General features: G+C 44.2%; 1 protein-coding gene across 4 annotated transcripts in view; it reads right to left on the bottom strand.

Moving 5' to 3' along the window:
- GALNT7 (polypeptide N-acetylgalactosaminyltransferase 7) overlaps positions 1–17653 on the bottom strand; it is a 69818-nt gene extending 52165 nt beyond the window's left edge. For 2 of the 4 annotated variants that reach the window (XM_040699125.2, XM_015276540.4), the window contains exon 1: positions 16469–16649. In XM_040699125.2, the coding sequence (XP_040555059.1) occupies positions 16469–16588 (120 nt within the window). In that variant the 5' untranslated portion in view covers positions 16589–16649. Of the gene's footprint in view, positions 1–16072; positions 16226–16468; positions 16650–17457 lie in introns of those variants that run through there. The other 2 variants (XM_040699127.2, XM_040699128.2) reach the window with 2 other exon arrangements.
- Between the last annotated feature and the right edge of the window lie 203 nt (positions 17654–17856).

The raw sequence follows: 17856 nt of genomic DNA, 5'->3' as shown, positions 1-17856 counted from the left end.
AGCAAGAGCCAATTTACTAAACAGAGAAACCAACCCTGGTAAATTGACTCCTCTTTCTGTGACACATACAGTTGATAACACTTCTTGCTTTGCTGTGAAGTGGACACAAGGAAGTGTAGAGTTTTGTACCCGGTGAGGAATAACCAATGCATCTGTACAGGTTAGGAGATGAACTGCTGTTAAGGAGCTAGCTCTGCAAAGAAGGACCTTGGGGTCCTGGTGGGCAAAAGGTTGGCCAGGAGCCATGTGGCCAAGAAGGTCAATGGGACCCTGGGGTGCACTAAAAAGAGCACGGTCAGAAGGTTGAGGGTGGTGATCCTCCCACTCTCCTGTGCCCTGGTGAGGCCACACTTAGAATACCGTGTCCAGTTCTGGGCACCTTAGTTTAAAAAAAGACAGGGATCTCCTAGGAGTCCAGCGGAGGGCCACAAAGATGATAAAGGGCCTGGAGCATCTCCCATATGAGGAAAGGCTGAGTGACTTGGGTCTGTTCAGCCTGGGAGAAAGAAGGCTGAGGGCAATATGATTAACATTTATAAATATCTAAAGGGAGGTAGGATGCAAATGGATGAGGCCAGAGTCTTCTTAGTGGTGTGTAGAAAGAGGACAAGGAGCAATAGCCTAAAACTTGAACATACAAAATTCCATACAAACATGCAGAACTTCTTTATGGTAAGAATGATAGAGCACTGGAACAGGGTGCCCCCAGAGGTTGTGGAGTCTTCTGCTATGGAGACCCATCTGGACGCCAACCTGTGTGACCTATTGCAGGGAACATGCTTTAGCATGGGGGTTAGACTTGATCGATGATCTCTTAAGGTACTTTCCAACCCCTGCAATTCTGTAATTCTGTAAGGAATGTCAAAACTTATTTCATAGCTTTGCTTTAAGAACCATATCATGTGTGAACACAGTCAGATTCTTTTCATCTTTTAGACAGTCAGCAAGAATACTACAACCTAATCCACAAACTTCTTTTAACAGATCTCACTGAGCCAGTCTGTTGCACCCTATTCTCCTCCACCCTTCCAGACTAGCACTCAGCTCATGCTTTCCATGCAGTATCCTTCCTTTTGACTAGGGAAGTCACAATGCTCATAGGGAGACGATGAGTTCTAATAGGCAGACATGCTGCTGCTGGAGCTCAGAAAGCAGACTGCCTTGACTTTTACTTGGTTAATGCTGGCGATCTGCAGTGGTACAAGTGCCCAAGACTTGCATTCAAATCTTTATCTCAAAGCTGGCTTTGGGACCTGATATCCTACCTGCTTACCATTATTGTGGCAGTAAGGTTCAGCCCCTAACCCTGAACACCCTCTGAGGCTCCTGCCTACATCTGAAGAACCATTCTGAGGAAAATTTTCACATGACTCAGCTCAGGTACAATCAGGCTGGCATGTCTGACCACAGGACTGAAGAAAATGTGAATAAACATCATCCACCTGTGCACACCAATCCCTTTGTCAAGAAGCAACTATGAGGAATAAGCATCAAACCCCAGCAGCTGCTCTCTTTTCCTCTCTCCCTCCAGACCAGGAAAAACTGTTAGAAATCATAGGGAGCACTCCATTTACAGGGTACACACTCTCATTTTCAGCTCCTCAGAGACACTGGTATAAAGTGCCAGACATCAGACATACTGCAGTTCACAAACATTCTACCTTTTAAGTGACAAGAATTTCAATCAGTGTTATGAGTCTTTTTTCCTTTTTTAACATAGGCTTTAATACAAAAGTGCCTCTTAGTGCCTGCTGCAATTTCTTGCATTCAAATCAGCAGTAGATGACTGTAGCAATCTACTGTTTATATTATATTTACATGCAGCAGACAAAAAGTCACACGGGACCCTCCTTGCTTGCAACAAATGGAAGTCAGTCGTCTCAGCACTGTCTCTCATTCCCATCACTGAAACAGCATATCAAGAAATATTTGGGATTTGAAGAATTGCAATCTTTTTAACAAATGTTGATTTATTGTAAAGATTTCTTCTTATGAACTTGGAAGTCTTGGCAACTCAAACTCTCTATATAAGTAACTAGAATGGAAGTTTAGTTAAAAATTGATCCAAGAATGACAGCAAGCCTTTTTCTCAGGTTCTATTTGCCTCCATAAAGCTTCTGGCAGCTGTAGTGATTTCCATAAACGGCAAGCACACATGAAAGCATGTAGTCATCAACTGGAGGTGCTAATGACTGCAGTTAGGAAAACTACAGCCTCTACTTGCTACTTCGAACATTGAAAAGATATTAGTGAGGTGTAATTATGATTAAATCCCTATTTCACTCAGCAGTCCTAGCAAACTAAAAATAAATAAATAAGTAAAACCCCCCAAACCAGCACACACACACACACAAAATGTAATTTCAAAAAAAAAAAAAAAAAGTATAACTACATAATTTTAAAGTTTTAAGACTTGAGCAAACTAAAATCATCAGCAAGTGATGAAGAGGTCAGCTGATACTTTAAAGAAATTGTTGGAAATACCTGAGTGGATACAAGAAAAGTTCTCACCATGACCACAGCCTAGCATTGCAACAAGGTAGACTGAAAGGTCATAAAGTTTCTCCCCTTGGAGGCTTCTAAGACCCAACAAGACAAAGCCCGGAGCAGCCTGTCTGACCCCATGGCTGACCCTGCTTTGAGCAAGAGGCTGGACCTCTTGAATTCCCTTCCAGCTTAAGCTATCCTACGGTCCTATAGGAAAAAAAAACAAAACAAAACAGGATTGCCTTTTTTACTTCATTAAAGCTAGGTATTTTTTTTTTTCCCACTTCACATTTAATTCAGCTTAAAAATAAGCTAATATTCAGCTTTTCATTTCTAACAATTTTAACAGAACATGAATAGCAGGAACTCTCATCTCTTTACTAAAGAGCAGTTGAAAGCCACAAGCAATAGAAATCACTTCAGACATAACATTTTACCTGGAAACAGCATATTTTGCTTTTGTTCAGTATGGCATTTCCAGTTATGTAATTCTTGGCAGTATGACATAGCTGTAGATTTGTAAAGGAACTCAGACTTGTATTAAATGTGAAAAAAAAAAAAAAAGAAAGAAAGAAATCACTTGCCTATTCTTCGTACTGAGTACAGGTACTCAGGTCTCGATTCCCTGCTTTATTTAAAAAGGAAAGTTTGGAATACTTCAGAATGTCAATACTGGGATGCATTACATTGACATTTATCTTTCTGAGATTGTAGATACGCTGATACAGTAAGACCTGAAGGTGATATTTTTTTTTATCTCTGCTGCAAGGTGAACGGTGGAATATCACAAAAATGAATTATAAGATACACCTAGCTCTTGCTGAACAAATAAACAAAAAATACTGATCTTAGCTGACGCAGTGGAGCTGCCTTTGCATTTTTATTTTCTCTAATTTGTCGTGGATTTAAAACTCCGCCTGATAGATGCTAGCTGTTTGGTAATTCTTCTAGCCACTGTTTGAGAGTAAGATGGATGCTTTACTTCTCTCCTCTACCATATTTTTATCCCCTCTGTGTGCCAACGCAAGCTCCTCTATGCCTGCACACGGAGCTGGATCAATGACTCCCTAAAGCAAGCCATGCAGGCAAGCCAAAGGAATCTGGCATCCATAAGCAGGGTGAACACCAGTGCTGATAGTTCAAATGGGAGCATGAAAAAAACAGCCATGGAAGCTGAAAAATACAGACAAGCGTGTGCCCTAGCAACAAAACGCACAAAACACTGGAGTTATTTCTAGCCATCCTCAAAGCCCTCCTCAGGACCTCCAGGGGCACCCAGGAGAAAAATTACCTCCAGTCTGGCATGAGAACAACTGCTGAGCTCAACAGGGGGGCTGGCTGCTGCTATTTTTTCTTTTGGGGTTTGTTTTATTTATTTTAATTAAAAGGTACAAGAGTGCCTCTCTCTTTCAAAGCCTTTCTGCTCTCTCGGAGGAGACCCCTGCGCTGCACTGAGGAACTGGACACACAAAAGCAGATAGCCGTGGTGCAATAAGATCATCAGAAAAAAATGCAGGCTTGCCCAGTTGTGCGGTTTTCTGAGTTGCTGCCACACCCAGGCCCTATCTCAGCCACAGAAACCAGAAGTAACACAAGCATTCCTCCTCAAGGAATGTCCTTCACAGTATAACACTTTGCCTGGGGTGAGCTGAGCCACGCTTGCTGGTCACATTCCCTAGACAGTGTTCTTCCAGTGTTTTCAATGGTCAGTGGCAATGGTAATGCAGGAGGAACAGTTATGCTTTAAATGTGAATCTCTCTTTTGTCCTATTTCTTCTAAAACAAAAGTACGCTAAAGAAAGCAAACATTTTCACCTTCTGATAGAACAAAAGAGAGTTGCATGTTCTTTAATCTGGGGAGGAGAGAAGATGTGTATGTCCAGCAGCTGTCCCTGCACTGTGTGAGGTTACTTTTTGAGGAAAGCTCCCAAGCGTTGGTAGGAGTTCTCATAAAAAAGAAGTCACTTTCACAGTGTTACAATTTGAACATGTTTTTCTAAAGTATCATGCTTTTCTTGAGAAATGCACCCAAGCATCAGGCAGAACTCCCTTCCACATAAGATAAAAAATTAAACAAAATTAGTAAATGCTTTCTCACTCTTGCATCCAATCTTTTACACCTCTAGAGTGAGATGAGAAAGGGCATTAAGGAACATACCAATCTAGGGCTGGCCACATCTCCTCGGACTACAGACAAAACAAATCTAAGTAACTGTAAAATCAAACAAACAAACAAAAAAACCCTTCAAAAGCAAAACGTGTAACAGAAAAAAACAACTCACCTCTCACTTAAACAAAAAGCTTCCATAAATCTCACGTACATTTAAGTGTTAACAGTATAAACGCTACTTCAGAAGAACTAAGCCTTGTTGTCACACTGACATGTAGTTTCCCATTCACAAATACCATCCACTAACACGGGGCTGTAGTTAGTCTGTAAAATGCATGAAAGAAACAGACACTGTGGAGCTTATTCCTTGAATCACAGAATGGCTTGGGTTGAAAAGGACCTCAAAGATCATCTAGTTTCAATCCTCCTGCCACAGGCAGGGCCACCAACTACTAGACGAGGCTGCCCTGAGCCACATCCAGCTTGGCCTTGAACACATCCAGTGATGGGCTATCCACAACCCTCCCCGGGCAACCTGTTCCAGTGTGTCACCACCCTCTGAGTGAAAAGCCTCCTCCTAATACCTTCCCTAAGCCTCCTAATGTCTCAGTTTAAAATCATTCCCCCTTGTCCTATCACTATCCACCCTCATAAGCAGAGAGTTTGCACTGGGACAAAGCCAGCACTGGTTAAAAAACTATGGAGTAACCAAAACAGGTCACTCTTTGATTTCTACAGCCAATGCAGCACAGAAAGAGTTAAGCAACATAAATGCCTGACAAGATTAACAAACACATGCAGAGGAGAAAATGGACTTCCTTGCACAAAGTTGTTGAATCGGTGCTAGAACATGAACAGGACTCTGAGAATACACACAGATTGTAGATTTCTACTTTTATAGCCAAAGTGACTTATGGAAAGCCAACTACATATAATTGCAGAGATGAATATTTAACTGATTCAGCTGCAAGGCACTGACTCTGTAGTTGAAAACTTAACTTCATTCTAAGTAAAACTGATCTTAACAATAAAAGCACATAGGTCACTCCAAAAGTAACACCTCCTATTTATTTCCATGGAAACAACAGCTACAAAGAGCACAATAACACTGATAGAGCACAGTGTCAACTACAAAACACTATTTTTCAACATAGTCACCACCGTTAGCCAATTCACACAGAAGCTGATTAAGATGCTCTTCATTTTGTAGTGTGACAGCTGTGCATGGTCATCTGGAATGTGGCTTGTCTTTGATGGCGCTGTCACCAGTGCTGAAATGCAGCACCCACCACCCCACTGTGCTCACATGCACTGCTTGGTCTCCATAAACGTTCAGTGAGAGTCAATGAATACCAGTGGGTGCCATTTTTTCCCATCATGGAAGAATTCAGTTCCACCCCTTTGCTTCATACACACTTCCATGTCAGACGCCATTCTGTCAGACTGCCCCTCTTCTGCCATCTGTCACGTTCAACTGCTACTGCCGTACTACCAACAATGGCCTCTGACACCATGGGTCAACATAATAAAATAGGAGGCATTACTTTCGGAGCAGTCCTGATACATGCCTTTTAGTAAATGCAGAGAAGTACTTCACTTTCCACTTAGCAAATCTCTGGTTTGGGAATGAAAAAAGGAAGATGATAAAATACAATTATTTCAGATAATTGAAAATATTCTCACTGATAAGCATTTTAAGACATCAGAGTCAAGACTATCTAGTTAAGCTACTAAAATGTATTTTTAAAGCACTGACCTAAAAGTATAATAAGTTCTGTTTGGAACATTATGCCTTTGGTAATATTAAAAAGTAAATTATGGTTGTTAGATAAAACACATTAATAAATAAGAGTTTTGTTTCTTAGAAATTAACAGCTGTGAATCATTCCTGAAAATCAGGACTGCTGGGATTAAAATGCAAACTGTATTTTGACACGTTTTTAGTAGAGTAAATCCTAAAGTCTTGCAAATGTCATGCAAGATGAAACCTGTTCAAAAGCCTGTTCAAGTCATCTCTCCTTTGCAGTAACGTTAATGGGCCAAGTCTACCAGTGGGAACTCTGGTGCTTAGCATTTAAGGCTGTAAAGACTTCTGCAATCCTAGACTTGAGTTGCAAACTTTATTAAAGGAATAGGTTTTTTTCCAGAAAAACTTTAGCGTTTTATATCCTGTGAAAAATCTCTGGGAAGATAGACTGTCCAAGCAATTACTCAGGCTAAAATCAAGAGAGATGTTCTAATCATTTGTCTTTCTTCCTAACTTTCAGATATTCATTTCACTTAACATCTTACACTGCGATCCAAGAAAACTATTAAGTTGCTGCATGGCTTATAAAGGATATACATACAGGCTCTGAAGAGCTGACTTCATGCTGAGAGTCAGGAGAATAAGCCTAATTAAAATCCCTAAATCCCAATAAAGAATCAACAAGGAAAATAAAATTTAGTAGGGAAAAAAAAAAGTGTAACTGAGGTATTCATGTGCGGATGAGAGTGAATATGAAGGTGAACTTGCAAAAGTCAGTGCATGTCATTACAGTAACGCAAACTTGTGCTGGCTGCATTCAATCAGCAATCAATATCAAGCTTCTTAGTGCAGATCCCATCATACCTTAGTCACCCAACGAGATCATACAGAACTGTTTTTAGAAAGTTAACTTTTATGGCAAAAGGATAGCTTTTCAATTTCTGTAAATATAAAATTACACAAAGATCCCACGCCTTAGTATTGTGCTGAGAAGTGAGAGGCTGCTTAGTTGACAATAATTAAGTGCATCTGATTACATGTGTCCTGATGTGCATTCTGCTGCACACATATAGTCAAGCTAGCTTGGATTTAGACATATGCACTGTTGGAAAATATCCTCAAAATAACCACCTACCAAAGAGGCAGTCTCGCAAGTCCCACCCACAATACACAGGCATAGTGGAATCAGAGAAAGGGGACGTAGGACAGAAAATGTGCTCAAGGACAGCACATTTCAAAGAATTCTAATTATTTTAAAGTAGGCCAACCCCTAGGACATATCCATTTCATCAAGAAAAATTAATCCAGTCTGCTCCCTGCCATCTTCCTTTTCCCAAGGCCCCTCCGGCATACACAAAGATTAAAGGCAACATGAACTATCCTGGCAGTCTGCTCCCTTTTATCAAAACAGCTTGACAGCTCCCCTGTCATCACAAGTCTTGGTAGAAGATAACAACAGGATGAGAATCTGGCAGCCACCTGAGAGGTGACTGACTGACTGACTGGCTACCCTTGGAAAAGGCAAGTCTGCAAGTCTTCATTATCACTAAGATAATGATTCTGTATCTTGGCCCTTTTGTTTCTCCACACCAAATAATGGCTATGGTATCACCACTTTGGATTCTTACTCAAGTGTCTCTTCATGCATTGCCAGGAAGAGCCCACCACTGCACTTAAACAGCTTCATGGCCTTGCTGTCAAATCAGTAGTCTTCCTCAGCCCAATCTCTCTTAAACTGTGTACATTGCTGAAAAATAAACAAGTCTTCAAGACGAACATTTTACATCAGAAAACAGAGGGAGGAAGAAGATACGAGGAGGCTTCAGCTCTTGGACATGTTGGTCTCCCAGTCTTACTTCAGAGGCCCAGGGGGAAATATCAGCATTTGGTCCACAAGAAGAGGTACAAGATGCAGTAGGGGATTCTTCTGCCTCTTTAGTATGAGGTGAGGCACAGGAAACCCACACCGCATCCTTTTGTCTTGAAAACTGCTGGCTAAACACTTTCTGATGAGAAGCAGGCAATTGCCTGCACATCCACAACCAGAATACACTTACAAACAACCACTAAAAGCCATTCTTCCATTAGAATAAACAAGCAACAACCAAAATCAAAATCCCCACCACCACCACCCTTTTCCACCTTGGCAGACCACTGAGTTTAAGCTAAGCACCAGTGAATGTCTTGGTTCTGCTCAGGAGAAGGATATTTCATAGAGGGGAAGAAAATAAAGGTGGAATACACAGAAAAGGTGAGAAAAAACAACAACATATTTCATAGCTGCTGCTTAAAGCATTTCAGAAGACTTTGGCATATTAGAATAACACTGGGGAGATGGATTACCAGACGCTTAGCAGGTGAAGCAATCTAAGATGCATGATAAATGCACACTGATGCATGCATTGCTTATAAAGGACATATATACAAGCCTTGAAGGGCTGACTTCAAGGCCTCATTTAAGTGCATGTGTAGCAAATGACATTTCAAGACTAAAGCATGGAGAGAACAATTTATTTTCTCTGAAGAACAAGTTATCTCAATATTGTCTTTTTTTGTTATTCCTTCCGTGATAGGAAGAATAGAAAGCTCACGGCATTACCATCCCAGACACTTGTAAGAGGCAGCTCAGTTTCTTTCTTGTTTTAATTTCGGATATTATTAGACGATGCATTTTCTACAACAAATTAACACAATAAAACAATAAATAACTCTTTGATTGACACTGCTAGAATTCTTATTAACTAGCTTAAAATAAAGGCACTGCTTAAGTACCTCAAATCCATAAAGGCAGGAAATGAGCAATAACATGGAATCCTGTTATGCTTCAACCCTATTGAAATGCTATTCATGGTTTTCTAGTCATCTTTCAAAGGGAAATCTTTTATGACAGGTTAAAAACAAAGCAATTTTTAATCCTGAAGTTCTGACAAAAACGTTAAACTATGAAAAAACTATTCAATTTCATTCAAAATACTGCACTTTTTTTTCTAAAACATGCTAACATAATACTGTCTGCCTTATTAAAATAATCAGTATTAAGTCAGAACAGTTATTGCTAAGTCATTTTCATTGCCAAATTTTTTTTTTTAAGACAACAAAACAAGTAAGAAATCTTGTGGGCAGAGCACCATCTGCTCATGCTTTTATTTAGCTAACAGTTATATATTGAGATCTTCAGCTGTAAAGAAAGTTTTCCAAATGTAAACAGCATATAAACCAGCATACTGTCTTTACCTCATACCTTCCTCCAACCCCCTCCTGCTGCTCAGAGGTGTACCACGCTCCAGTGCTGGCTGCTGCTCTTTGCAACCTAGCATTCCACAAGGAAATTAGAAGAAAATGAGCTGCAGCTTAGAAAGCCAGAGCAATACTCACTGGAGTCAGTGATCAGAATGAAGGATTCAAGAACAGGTAGTGAGTGAGAAACTTGAAATAAATACAATATTATAATGTGGAAAAAAACATCATGTGATTTGTGAGTTGCAAGAGAGCATGCTTACGTGTGGAGAAGAAAAAGCCTTCAAAATGATAAGATGCCTACTAGCCTGCAGCAACAGAAGTCCGAAAATGAAAGAAATGAAAATGGTAGTTGAGTAGGGACTCTAATATTTTTCTGTCCTTAATAGTGGCAGTGAAAAGCCACAGCTTTTCTTTCCTCAGGTATGTCTGCTTAATACAATCCTTTCTAACATATCACCTATTCGTTACAAAAAGTAGCCTTTTTCGCTTTCCATGTTAAGGATCTCCCTAGCCAGGTAAGGATAATATTGTTATTCCTACAAGTGAACGAAATGAGAACTCCATAGGTTTTAGGAAAATAGAAATTCTATGCTATGAAGGGCATCTCTAGGAAAGCACCAACATATTCCATCAATAGCTTGCAGCAAGCAAAGAATTTTCAAATTTCAGACCTACCAATTGTAATGAGATATCAAATGATTAAACAAACATTTCAAAACCACTTAACCACAAATTGGAAGAACACAATAAAGATCATCACTTGAAGACTGACTACAAACATCACCCTCCTCCTCTTGCTGGTTTGCAATTATTAATAAGACAGCCCTTCAGAAAGGTGCACAGCTCTTTCAAGGAGGATACTACAATTACACTAGAAAAACCCAATCCAGAAACCCACTATAAAGCAGAAGCCTAACGTTTAGTTTAACTTTTCAGAAATCTACCCTGACTTCTACATTTTTCCCCTGAAAACCTGCATTGGCTGAAAGACCAGCATGCCCCGACATCCAAGCCTGAACAGCATCACAGGTTGCCAAAACACACACTGCTGCCTGCGTACCGCTCCCATGTGTTGGGTGCACCGCACTTTCTGAACGCACTGCCTTGGTGTTGCTATTAATCACAAGGGGAAAATACCTCACTCGCCAAAACAGTGCCTAAATCTAGAGCACTGCAGGGTGGAGGTGGGCTGTTAAAGGCAGATTCACGCAGGATAAATTCCCTTTAATTCAGAAAATGATTAAAGAAAGCTGATGGAGGAGGCGGCCTTTTAAGCAGCATGTTTCTATTTTTAAACTAATCGTACACAGCAGACTTTTTTTTCCACACTTACAGACGAAATCTAGTAATTAAATGTAACTGCTACCAGACTCGGAATCCTTTTCTTAGTTTATTTGGCCTATTTTCTGTAAAAAGCATCCACCCTCCTCCAAGGTAGAAGTCAAACCTATTAACGTAACAGCTTATCCTGCCCTATTTCCACTTGGCAGTCTCCCGTAATGCTGATTTAATATCTGACAAAAATAGGACAAAGATACTGTCATTTTTCATTAGGGAATGCCAGCTCAGTACAAGCAATTTTAACTCTATGGAGCTTGGGCTAGGGAAGGTGCACGCTGCTTGGCCACGTGATGAAACACCCCCACACACTTCTGCACGATGCTCCTCTCTGGGCTGACACCCTAATGACCCACTGGGCCCATGTGATAGCTGAACTTACTAATAACAGAACTTCCACTGCTTCAGCTCAGCCACCATCTCCTGATTCAGTTCCTTTAGAATAAAGACAGGACTGTTACCTAGATTTCCACACCTTTTAAACTAAGGACTTTATATGCTATTTTTAATGTCCCACTATGTGGCCACTAAGATGCCGCCAAAGGTTCCTGGACTAACCAGAACTCTTTTCCAGCAATGGGATTCTTAAAAAGCAAACACCAGCCTTAGCATCTGCCATTTTTCAGCTGTTATTTAATTTACATTAGTCACAAATGGTAATACTTGGGGCTAGAATAGGACAATAGGCATCTTGTCACATACATATTAAATGGTGCTAAACTGCTCCCTGCAGAAGAGTAGCTTTCTACATAATTCACAGACTTGAGATAATGAGTTATTTACTTAACTTATTAGCAGTGATTCCAATGACAAAAATAAAGTTCAGGAAAGTTTTAATACAGTCTGTGTATGTATACCCAAATTGTAGAAACCATGTAGGGCTTTCTTCATTTCTTCACATTATTCAAAAAACCACTTTGTGGTCATTTATTCTGTAACATAACTAGAAGCATTTGACAAAAGACTTCATTTTTAATAAGATAGAGATTGGGCTTTTTACACTCTCCCAAGAGTGACAGACTTTTACAAGCTTTTTCAAAGCCAATTTAGATGAAAGCACACATTAAAAAAAATTAACATTTAATATCTCAAAACATTTTGCCTATTACTGTCACTAGCAATACTAAAGACTGCTGTGATAAATGGGAAGGGAGGGAGTGAAGCTTACTTGCTAGAACAGCAGCGCTTAGGCTACAGCAAGCTCACTGCCTCCCTATGCAAAATTTCCCTACCAAAATTGGCGAAAGCCAACCTGGTGCTCTCTGTCTCAGGTCTCACCCAACGATAGAAAGGCAAAGCAGTAAATAAGACACTGACTGTAGCGCAGCTAACCACAGCAAGCAATTGTGGGACACCATCTGCTCGCCATGGTGCACCATGGACTTACCACTTGGATTTCTAATCTTGTTCTTGAATCCCATCACAGCTGAACACAACTCCTCCTGTTGCATTAGATTTATCATCTGATTCCAGGCTCCGCTCCTGCATTCCCTCCAGTAATGACATCAAATTCCCCAATTCTCAGTTTCACTTCTAAGCACATTTGCTGTTATTCCTTAAGGGAGAGCAATGAATTTCCGCCGGGACTTCCACCGCAAAGAATCTAATTTAAAGCACAATAACACTTCAAGTTCAGTCTGCAACTTGTCATTAAGTCCTCAGTGACAATCCAGCTAAGGCACACAGGACATCAGTGGCCTTTCAAGTGAGTCTAGAAGGGGTGTCATGAGAAAACTCTGAAAAATTCCATTTGCTTTTCTTTTCTTATTTCCCTAACTCCTCCTCCTCCACATCATAAACCCTGCACTTTCGGGTGGCCACATGAGAACTGTAGCACGTAGCCCTACTGGCTGGTGACAGCCACAGTCTTGCCTGTAGGCCCGACAGAGGCCTGGACAGGGCAGCTATGGGCTACCAGCCACTGGGGAACGCCGCAGGGTTCCAAACATGAACTATTCAGTTCCCAAATACCAGGCTATGCAGCACACGCTGAAGTTTCAGGAAGTTTTCCTCCCTGAATTTGAGAAGAGTTCAGTAAAAACCATGAAATAAATTCTGTATTCTATCTCACCACCACATTTCTGATCCGTGCAAAGTCAGCCACATACTTCCATCACATCTTTTACGAGCTTCTTGAGCTATGGATGATAAAACATGCTGGACCACTTTCCTACTATCTCTTCTTCCTATGGGAAAACAAACAGGGCAGCTTCTATGACCTTCCTGCAGCTGTCCAACAAAGATTAGAAGAAGCAGGAGATCGCTAATTACACTGCTGCCACATAATCCATGAGCACGCAAAGTTGTATTTCAAGCATTGCCTTGAGGAGGGTCAGCAAATCTTAAACAAATAGATAAAATCTTAATTACATAATTAACTGAAAGCATCTCAGTACTGATGTGGTCATTTTAACTCTTTGTAATTGGTCAGATGTAGAAAGTTAAAGTTGACCTACACTAAATTTACACCAGGCTCCTCTCAGATATGCCACTTTCAACTTCTCAGCCTTGAATCTTTCTTTACCTTTCCAGCCCACTGGCTCTGCCTACTGCATTCCTGCTCCTATTCTCTCCTTGGCAATACCAGTTTGCAAGGCTGTACCTCCGAGGCTGATCATTAGCAACATATCTCACTCGGGACCAGCGAGCACCATAGCTGGGCTCCCTGCAGCAATCTTCTTACAGTTACAATAGCCTCACTTGTCTCCTGCTGGCTCAAAAACCATCATCCTTGATTCAGAAAAGCATAAACAGAAAACAACCCGGAGACTCCACAACATGTACGTGATAACCTAACCAAGATTTAGTCTAATCTTTTCTTACAGCTACAAAGAAGAGCGTGTGCACCCCTAGCTAATGCTTTGGTACCTTTACGATCCTTGCTGCCAGATAGCAGGTGTTCTTACTGCTATGAAATCTGTTATTTACTCAGTCTACCCCTGAATCTCACAAACATTTTGTCCCTGAATGACATCTTGCAGAAACAGAGCTCTACAGGCTGAGTATCTGGAAAAGTGCGTTGTTTCCCCAAGTTCTGAACACACTCTCAATAGCAGTGAACATATCCATCTGTGGTAGTCTCCTATCAGAAGGGAAGGATAAAATTAACTATGCTCTCATTTCCTTCCTAAATAGCCACTTGTCTACTTTCACTTTTCCTTTGGAAGCTCTGTACCTCAAGTTATCTAGCGTCTCAGAAAGATCACTCAAATCTTTTAAGATCAGTGGGGAAAAAAGCAATATTTGAAGATGGAATGTACTTTATATATATATATATATATATAAAAGGTACATAGTTATAAACTGCTACAAAATCTTCAGTATTACAGTCTACCCCATCTGTGTTTGCTGCCGTAAGCAGGAAAAGATTCATGCTTACGAAGATAAAAAGAGCAAGGTAGCTCTTTGTTCATCTTTGTTTCTTTAATGCCTGGCTGTTATTAAAATTGTGCTCTCAGCCGTGCCTGGGCTCACAGCTCAGAGTGGGGACGGTGCTGCCAAGGTCAGCTGTGAGAAGTTGAATTACTGCTGCGCAGACCTTCGCAAGCAAAGGAAGGTGATGTAAGGGAAGAAGAATTACTCTGTCATCTCCGGTTTAACAAACTTTCTGGCAGCTAACAGCAGAGCAAACACACACGCTTGCATGGCCCTACATCTCATGGAGCCAGCCCTTAGTACGCTCCGAGCAACAGAGAGCTGAAACCATACCAAGGCACAAACAGTGTGTTCCAGGTGCAGCACAGCAGCCCGCATACCAACACACACCGTGCACTGTGTTCCTGCCCAGCAGCCGTGGATCTACTGGCCTTGAAGTATGTGTAGCACTGTGGCTTCCCTGGGACCCATTGCCAGAGAGGCTGCTGAGGAGGAGAGTGTGGACCAAGGCGCGTGTGTACAAATAATACTGCCATCTCCTAGAGAATGATGATAGAACGTGTTCCTCACTCTCGAGTACATCACAATGGAAGTAAATAGTTGGTCTCGCTAACGAACCGTGTACTCTGTTAAGATATTATCTTTGACAGTGTTTACTTGGGAGAATTATATTTGTTCCCAGCAAAGACCAAATTACTTCCTGAGGTGGCTATCACAGATGCCTCCTCCTCCAGCCAGGAGGGAGGTGACCAGGACAGAGAGCTGCTTTCTGACTCCTTCACTGCCACGTAGAAAAGCCAGAAACGCTTCCCAAATTAGGCCCAGCACATCAACAGAGCTAGAGACGGGGCTTCAGCTCACCAGTACCCAGTGGTCACCCTGTGAGAAGGGGCACGGGGTCCTTACAGCACCTGCACACATCAAGGCAGTGACCCCAGCACAGGCACTGCTCTGCCTGGCAGTGCCACACAGCTCATGCTCCCCCAGAGGATGCTCGCCAGCAGGTCTGCTCTCTTTCCTACGCAGGATGAGTAATTCAACCGGTTTTGACGCGAAATGTTTATTTCTTGATGTTTTCTCAGGAGGTTTGCAAATAAAATTCCTGAAGAATTCTCCCTACACAGAGAAGCCCATGTCGTGCCTGAAAAAAACAGATTACAGGAACTTCACCACTTAATAAACTGTATATCTCAAGAAAAAAAAAAACCGTGATGGCCCATTATCTCAGCAGTAACTGCCACGATACAGCAAAATGTAGCAGCTTCAGAAGACAGAGCATCCGCTGAAGTCCAAAGTCATTTCCATTGTTCAACAGCAAAAATTATGTCAGCTCGCTGCCCTTTGACAATTATCCAGAGCAGCCCACTGCAGAGAACCGAGATCAGTAGCCAACACACCACAAGGGATCACTTTTAAAATAATCACTATAAACTGTAACGACTTTTCCACGACTGCAGTAATCTTGACCAGACTCCTCCAGGCTCATCTCCTCCAAGAGGCACCGGCCGTCCCACACCTGCTCTCCTTGTGGGACAGCACATCACCTTCGACCTCACTGTCAGGGGCCGCTGGCGGTCACCCGGCGAGGCTGGCAAAGCCGCCGCCCCGCAGCTCTCCCTCTCCTGACCCCCTGAAGCACCTCCGGAGGCTCCGGTCCCCTCCAGCCCCGCCGTGCCCTCACCTCATCACCGCTGCCCATCCCACAGCTTCCCACGCCCTACCGATAGACCCTTCGACCCGCCAGCTCTCCTCACGCAACCCGCTGCTTGGCTCACCCTTGGCAACTGTGGGGGTAGCGGGGAAGGACTACACGGGAGCATCCCTAGGGCACGCTCCAGCTCCTCGCGGGACGCACGGCGCACAGCGGCGCGGCCGTGTGAGCGATGAGCGCTCCCCAGCTACACCCGCCCGCTGCCCGGCGCGCCGCCGAACGGGGCAGGGCCGCGGACCCGTACACTGCCCGCCCGCGGCGGGGCCCAGCCGGGTCGCGGGGACCCCGGCCTGGCCGCGGGCACTCTCACGGCGGCGCCGGGCGGAGGCCGGCCCCGCGGCTCGGCGCTCCCCTCTCGGGCCTGCAGGCCGCGGCCCGGGCGGCCGCCCCCCGGCAGCCCCGCGCCCGGCGCGTCCCGCCCGCCGCCCCCTCCCGCCCGGCGCCGCCGCCGCGCACTCACCCGTCCCGGGGGAGCCGGCTCCTCGGCGCGGGGAGACAGCGAGGACCAGAGAAGCAGCAGCCCCAAGAAGCTGCCCGCCAGCAGCACGGCGCGCAGCAGGAAGCCCAGCTTCAGCCGCATCCTCCCGTCCGCCCTCTGCCTCCCGCCGCCGCCGCACACGCAGCGCCCGGCCCCGCGCACCGCCGGGCTTCCGCCCCCCGCCCCACACGGCTCGGCGCCGCCGCCGCTGCCTCTCTCGCTCCTCGCCCGCTGCTGCTCTGCGCCTCTCCTCCCGCCCGCACGTACAAACTTTCTTTTTTTTTCTTTCTTTTTTTTTTTTTCCTCCTCCTTTCTCTTTTTTTTTTCTTAAACCCCCCACCCCCGCCCCCCCCTTCCCCGCCTCCCGTTAGCCGCCGCCGCCTCCCCGCCGGGCTCACGGCCGGGGCGAGGCGAGGCGAGGCGAGCAGGAAGTGGCGGCGGCGAGAGCCGCGCTTCCACGTGGCCGCCCCGCACCGGGGAGGGGGCGCCGCGCTCCGGGAGCTGCCGGCTCCGCTCCCGACGGTGCTCCCCGCGCACCTGCTGCGGCCCGGCGCCGCGCGGCACCGTGGGGGAGCGGCGGGAGGGAGGCCGGGGGTTCCTCCGGTTTTTTTTCTTTCTTTTCTCTTTATTTATTTATTCCTCCCCCCCCCTTTTGTGCCACTCAGGTCACCGGGTGGGGACAATTCGAGTGCGAGCGTTTGGCTGCAGTGATTCCGTGCAGCCCGGATAACGCGAGCCCGTTAATTATCAGGCACAGCCAGGGCAGCGCCGCGCTGCTGTGTGCTCAGGCCAGCCCGCGTGTCAAGTCAACAGATTTTTCTTGAGGGCAGCAGATTAAGCAGGAGATTACAGAGATCTTATCCGCTCTCAGCTTTGCATGTATTCTGTTCGTAATTTTCTGCGCTGAGAGTTAGGCATCCTGTTTCTTCCCCGAAGGGCTGTCACACACACACACAAACACACACCCAAACCTGATTATCTGAGTCTTGCACAAAGTGCCGTGATGCAGGGACAACACTTCCCATGTAAAACCCGTGTCCTTCCCGTGTAAAACCTTTTCCTTCCCTCTGTGCTCAGTACTCTCAGTGTACTTTGACATTTTTTTCAGCACTGTGAGCTCCAGCAATCCTGAACGTTACCGTTCAGGAATAAGCACTGCAGGAAGACAACAGGATCTTGCACTCTGAACAGGATCACATCAGAAGGAAACAGACCAAACCCGCTGACCTTTGTAGCTGACACACCTGGAACAGGAGCCTTTGTTTGCTGGCTCAGCCTGTACCAGCGCTATGGCACCGTGTGATCCTTCTCTGCTGTAGGACATGGGGCAAAGCACAGGAGCACAGCATTCACAGGGCAGGCAGCAGCTC

Source organism: Gallus gallus, chromosome 4 (genome assembly GCF_016699485.2).
Source record: "Gallus gallus isolate bGalGal1 chromosome 4, bGalGal1.mat.broiler.GRCg7b, whole genome shotgun sequence".
NCBI lineage: Eukaryota > Metazoa > Chordata > Aves > Galliformes > Phasianidae > Gallus > Gallus gallus.
Note: the sequence above shows the minus strand (reverse complement) of the source record. Positions and strands in the feature narration are given on the sequence as shown.